The sequence below is a fragment of the Sorex fumeus genome, unplaced genomic scaffold (assembly GCF_029834395.1).
Source record: "Sorex fumeus unplaced genomic scaffold, SorFum_2.1 ptg000178l, whole genome shotgun sequence".
NCBI classification, from domain to species: Eukaryota; Metazoa; Chordata; class Mammalia; order Eulipotyphla; family Soricidae; genus Sorex; species Sorex fumeus.
This window is the reverse complement of record NW_026606235.1, coordinates 1871135-1877134: the sequence shown is the minus strand read 5'-3', so window position 1 is coordinate 1877134 and position 6000 is coordinate 1871135. Positions and strand designations below refer to the sequence as shown.

Here is a 6000-nt window from a genome sequence, read left to right as displayed (position 1 = left end):
TACTTGTTATCGACTGCCACGGCCCAGGATGGACAGAGATGCCTGGCTTGGGGCTGAAGTGGACGCTTTTGCCCATCAGCATGACGCGGTCTTCTGCACAGTCAGTGCCTGCCTCTGTGAAAGTCACTGTGGTGGCCTATGGGGTTTCCAGGCACTCGTGTCTATCCGTGCAGCCACACTGGGACCGACCTCAGTGAGAAGGAGTTACTTAAGCTGGGAAGGGGCCTGAAAAGAAATGGGCCCTGGGTGGGAGAAGTCATGTGGACTCCTAAGATTCTAACGTCTCACAGCTGGAAGCTGAGCAAGAAAGGAAAGTGGGAGACTGGCAACACGATTTCTGTATTGACATTTGGTTCTTAATAATAGCATCCAAAATGCGTTCTGTTCTTATAGCGCTGCAACCAGGATCACTTCGGGTAGAGGGCATACTGCTGCCAGAGTTCTCCCATGGGGAGTGGGGAGGAGCTGGCGCCTAGTGAGATGCAGGATCTCTCTCTGGGACCTAGGTGCAGCCAGGTGGCACGTGGCAGCGGGTGTCTTGGGTCTGATCGGGGGTGGGGAGGCAACCCCAGCCCACCAGGACACGAGTGCTGAGGCGGCCGGTGGCAGCGGCTCCAGGAGAGTGGAAGGAATGCTGGGCTGTTACATTCTTGAGGCCTTCACAGGAACATGTCGTCATAGCCCGGTGGGGGCAGGTGATCTGGGTTAGGTCTGGAAGGGAAAGAGGGGCTGGTGAGGAGGAATGGAGGGCCCCGGCAGACAGGCAGGCAGGGCTTGGAGCAGAGAGAGCCTGCCTCTGGGATGATGTGCTGGGTCAATTTTGGGGGCGGGGGTTGGGGGTGAAGATCACATCCAGGGCTTACTCCTGCTCTGTGCTCAGAGATCATTCCTGGCTGTGCTCAGCGGACCATATATGTGGTGCTGGGGACTCAACCCTGGTCAGCTGTGTGCAGGCAAGTGCCTGAGCTGCTCTACAGTCTCCCTGGCCCCAATTCATGGCACTATACAGCATGCAACCCTAAGCCAGACAGCCTGGGTTCTGGGTTTGAATCCGGATCCTCGCATACTGGAGAAGCAATTTCATCTCTCAGGCCCTGACGCTGACCTCTGAAATGTGGACAGTGCTGTTTTCTCAGGGCACGGACAAAGGAGTTCTGCCTCCTTGCTGGGCGGAGCCAGGGGAAGGTGGCAGTTAGGGATGAAGAGCCCTAAGAGGCCCCCGGGAGACCCCACAGCAGGGCAGGGCACAGGGGACAGTGGTGCCCATGGCCAGGGTCTTTTCACTGCCATCAGGGCCGAATGATACCTACCCGGATGGGCTAGTGCCAGTGGGCCCAAAGGGGTCAAAGCGGGCTCCGGGTGGTACAGCGCCTGGAGGAAGCCGGTTGGGGAGACCAGAGGATGGGTCGATAAGTGCTCTCGGGAAGCCAGATCGCAGGGGGTCCACTATCATGCCGCCTCTCCGGCACCTGAGAGGAGGAGAATGAGAGTGAGTGAGCAGGGCAAGGAGGCAGGCGGGGGTGGGGGTTGGGGGGAGGGTAGCTGGTGGCTGGGCTGGCCTTCCAGAGGCTGCCTGGGGCCAGCAGGACACGAGCGCACCTGATGGCACGCATGAGCCGCACTTTTAGCTCTGTGAGCTCTAAGCCTGGGAACTGCGAGTCCCACCACGTCCCACCATCAAAGGAGACACTGGTCTACAATGGGTGCCCCGAACTGCCCAGCGGGCACAAAACTACAAGGCTCTGAGGGCACGGCTTTGGGTGCAAAGACTACAATGGCTGAGACAATTCCCACGTTTGCTGTGCTGCTGCCTCAGAGTGCACAGCAGCCCGGGGAGCACTGCTCCACCCAGGCACACCAGCAGGACTCCTAATTCGATGAATGAACTGATGTGACCTGCCACCACGCTGAAGTCGCTGTTCAAATGCCACTGAAGACTCAGGTGAGCAGAGGTTAGACTCTAGCCTGAGTCATCCTGAGAAGACTGCGTGTAGTCCAGACTGTAGTAACAGTCAGGAGCATGACCGGAGCTGCCGAGTTTAATGGGAACTGGAGACCTCTGAACAGCCCATGCTGCCGGCCTGAGGGTCACCAGAACAGTGTGTGTGCTTTATTTCATTTGATTTTTATCTTCTGGCTTTGGAGCCATACCAGGTGGTGCTCAGGGCTTATTCCTGGCTCTGCACTCTGGGATCTCTCCCGGGGGACTACACGGGGTGCCAGGGATCAACACATGAGTCAGCTGCATGCACGGCAAGTGCCTCGCACACTGTCCTATCTCTCTGGTCCTGTGTGTCTCTGGTCTGCACCTGGCCAGCCCCGTAGTGTTCATCGATCTCAGGGAGGGCTGCGGGTGTGACCTGGGCAGGCGGGCCCTGAGAGGAACAAAGCAGTGGGCGCAATCGGGGTTCTCCCCTGCTCTGCTCATAGCAATGGGTTCTCAGCTGTGCAGCAACCCCCGTCTCCTCCCCAGCGCCCCCAGGAAGACTGACGAAAAGCTCTAAAATTAGCAGATGTGCTGGGGAGGAGAAGCCTACTCCACCTCGCCTGCAGCACTCACCCAAAGGGGTCGAGGTCCTCTCCCCCGACAGCAAACGGGCCCAGGGGATCACACCTGAAACAAACAAGGAACAATTAGTGCACGTCCCACAGCCGCCAGGCGCCTGGGCTCCCCAAGGCCCCAAGCGGAGGCCATGGGGTCACAAGTGCACCATCAGTCAGTGGGGAAGAGGGGAAAGCCCGCTAGAATCTGCTGCCAAGGAAGAGTGGGGAGTGGCCCCTGGCACAGTGCCCCCAACAGTGCGATGGCAGTGCCAGGAAAAGCTGCTGGAGGATGCCAACACGAGGACAGATATGAAGATCAACAGTGTTGAATTCCTGATAAACTGTATTTTAACTGCACTTTTCTCAAGTTCCTAAACCAACCAAGAATTTTGAGACCAGGGGCTGGAACGACAGCACGGCGGGTAGGGCGTTTGCCTTGCATGTGGCAGACTCGGGTTCGATTCCCAGCATCCCATATGTCCCCTGAGCACCGCCAGGGGTAATTCCTGAGTGCATGAGTCAGGAGTAACCCCTGTGCAATGCCGGGTGTGACCCAAAAAGAAAACAAAAAGGAATTTTGAGACCAGAACAAGAATATATTACATTTATGTTTAAAAAACATAAAAAAATATATTTTATACTTTGCTTTAGGGCCACCTGTGATGCTTTGGGCATATTCCTGCTGCCAGGGATCACTTCAGTTGGGGCTTAGGGGACTGTGTGGGGTGCTGAGGATCAAGCTCAGGTTGGCCACATGCAATGTAAGGGCCCTCCCTATCTGCTGCTGCTATCATTCTGGTCCTAGAATAATATTTGAAAACCAAAAACTAAAAAACTAAGATTTGAATGATTTCAGAAGTGGAATGGAAAGGGAGCTCACAGCTGCGACAGGACCACACAAAGCTTTCCCACTGGTGCCTCCTGAAACCTGAATAGTGCAGTGACCATATACTTGTCAGATACTTTATTATTTTTATTTTTTTGCTTTTGGGGTCACACCTGGCAATGCTCAGGTGTTACTCCTGGCTCTGCACTCAGGAATTACTCCTGGCAGTGCTCGGGGGACCATATGGTCTGCTGGGGATTGAACCTGGATTGGCTGTGTGCAAGGCAAACACCCTACCCGCTGTGCTACTGCTCCAGCCCCTTGTCAGATACTCTAGATATCTAGATAGCCAACATCATTCAATCTCCATGAGTTTTTCTTTAACCACTGCTTTTCATCCAAGAACCAATTTTCGACCTGAGAGTCTTCGAACCAAAGGCAGTAATGACTACACGTGCTCTGGACATGCTATTCTATAACATACGTACATTCAAAATTATATTTAGCTTTCACAAGTTTGAAAAGCATCTTTACATTCCTGAGCCTATCATTTTAGGTCTAGGTGACCATCTTAACACCCAAACACCCCACCAGATTGGATGGGGTATAACATAGAAGGCAACCAATCTTGACTAACCAGACTAACACAGAAGACTTAACCTCTAACATCTCAGGAATCCCTCATCCGAGGACTTAATGTCTCCATGGTGAGATACAGCAATTTACATTAATTTTCTTCAAAGGAAATATTTTTTGATCATTCAGTTAGCAACTTATTGATAACAAGCAATATAAAAGCAAACCATTGTGGGCCTGCTAGGGGGGAAGGCTTGAGGGGTGGTTGGGAAAATTGGAGACACTGGTGGAGGGAAGGTGATCAAATGGTGATGGGTGTGGTGTTGGAATACTGAATACCTGGAACAAATCATCATAAAAAAAAAGAAGTGATGGGTGAGACATGGTACTGGACACAGGTGGGTTTGCGGACAGATAAGGTAGTTGAGGTAATGACCACCACCAACACCACTTCCTGAGTTTGCTTTGTGGCAGGAGCTGTGTGAAATGTTGTTTTAAATAAAAACGAGACAAATAAAAGGGTACTGTTTTAAGTAGGTACTGTACATTCAGTAGTTTCAAGGTTCAAGAGAGAAAAAGGAGGCACAGGTTTACAATCTTGTCTAGTATCTAAACCATATTTAGAATTCTGAACTTTTCGTAGCTAAGGTTCGATGAATATGACACATGGTGTAACATCGTGTAACACTCTGAAGCTTGTGACACTCCAAGAACCCAGAAACCAATCCCCAGGTGTTCCTGCAGAATGAATGACTGTTCACGCCTCAGTGGAATCAATTAAACATGCAAGAGTTTTGTGCTATTTCAGGTCAGATTTTTCTACCAAACAAGGACAGGCCTCAGTCTTTAAATCACCACCACAACCAAAAGAATGAACAAAATCTGTGACTTTGTTTACATGGCACTTTTGATTTCTCAACTGTAGATGAGAGACTATGTACTCACAAAAGTAAAAAACAAAAAACAAACCCTCTCTCTTTCATCCTTGTCCCCCGGATTCCCAGGTCTTCCCACAGACACTAGTGTCAGTTCCTTGTCTGTCCTGCCAGGCACTCTGCATGGAACTGAGTAGCCCCCAGCCCGCCACTACTTTCTGAAATAGAAGTGTGCTGAGTTTCTCATGAGCACGGTTTCCTTTCACTTGACAGCAGTCCTCCGAGCACAAAAAATTTCCCTTAGTTTTACAGATAAGCTAGAATAGGGTTTCTTGCCAAGACCAGAGTATGTAATAATCAGTGGCTGAGACAGGATCCAGGCCAGGGCTATTTAACTTCAAAACTCAGGTCCTATTATTATTATTATTATTATCACCCTACTATTTTTCTTCCTACTAAACTGTAGCACTGTCCTATGTTCCATTTTCATTTTTGGACCATCCCTGGTAGTAGCCAGGGCTGACTGCTGGCTGTGCTCAGGGATCACTCCTAGCACTGTGTGCTGTGCTGGGGAATAAAACCCAGGTTGTGTTCCCATGCATGAAAGGCAAAGTTCCTTACTGCAGTACTCTCTCTCCAGCCCCTGCTAATTTTATTATTAGTATTATTTGAGCCCATGCTCTATTATTATTTAAACACATGTTCTTTTATTATTATCTAAACATTGTCCAATTATTATTCTCTAAACTCATGGTCTTTTCATTGGAGTGCTGAGATCTCTTATATTTAATGTGACTTGTATGTTGATTTTTATTTAAGATTTTTTAAAATATCTTTTTTTTTGGGGGGGTCACACCTGGTGATGCTCAGGGGTAATTCCTGGCTCTTCACTCAGTAATCACTCCTGGTAGTGTTAGGGGACCATAAGGGATGCTAGGGATTGAACCCAGGCCAGCCACAGGCAAAGCAAACACCCTATCCATTGTACTATCACTCTGGCCCTGACTTGTACATTTGAAGAATTTAATACCATATATACAGACTGAGGAATCGAAAGAGCTATGCTCGGAGTAACCCGCTTCACTCAAATGAGAGAACGAATCTGGAGTTCTGACCTCTGTCGACGATCAAGAATCAGGGATGCTGTCTCCTTTGCCAAGGCGTCAAAAATCAGATGGG

At 50.1% G+C, this 6000-nt stretch overlaps 1 protein-coding gene across 2 annotated transcripts in view; it reads right to left on the bottom strand.

The window, feature by feature from the left end:
• Nucleotides 1-555: 555 nt before the first annotated feature.
• PSMF1 (proteasome inhibitor subunit 1) overlaps nucleotides 556-6000 on the bottom strand; it is a 31367-nt gene continuing 25922 nt past the window's right edge. For both annotated transcript variants that reach the window (XM_056107837.1, XM_056107838.1), the window contains exons 5-7: nucleotides 2561-2614; nucleotides 1311-1469; nucleotides 556-711 (exon numbers count right to left, since the gene is read on the bottom strand). In XM_056107837.1, coding sequence (XP_055963812.1) covers nucleotides 660-711; nucleotides 1311-1469; nucleotides 2561-2614 — 265 coding nt within the window. In that variant the 3' untranslated portion in view covers nucleotides 556-659. The remainder of the gene's footprint in view (nucleotides 712-1310; nucleotides 1470-2560; nucleotides 2615-6000) is intronic.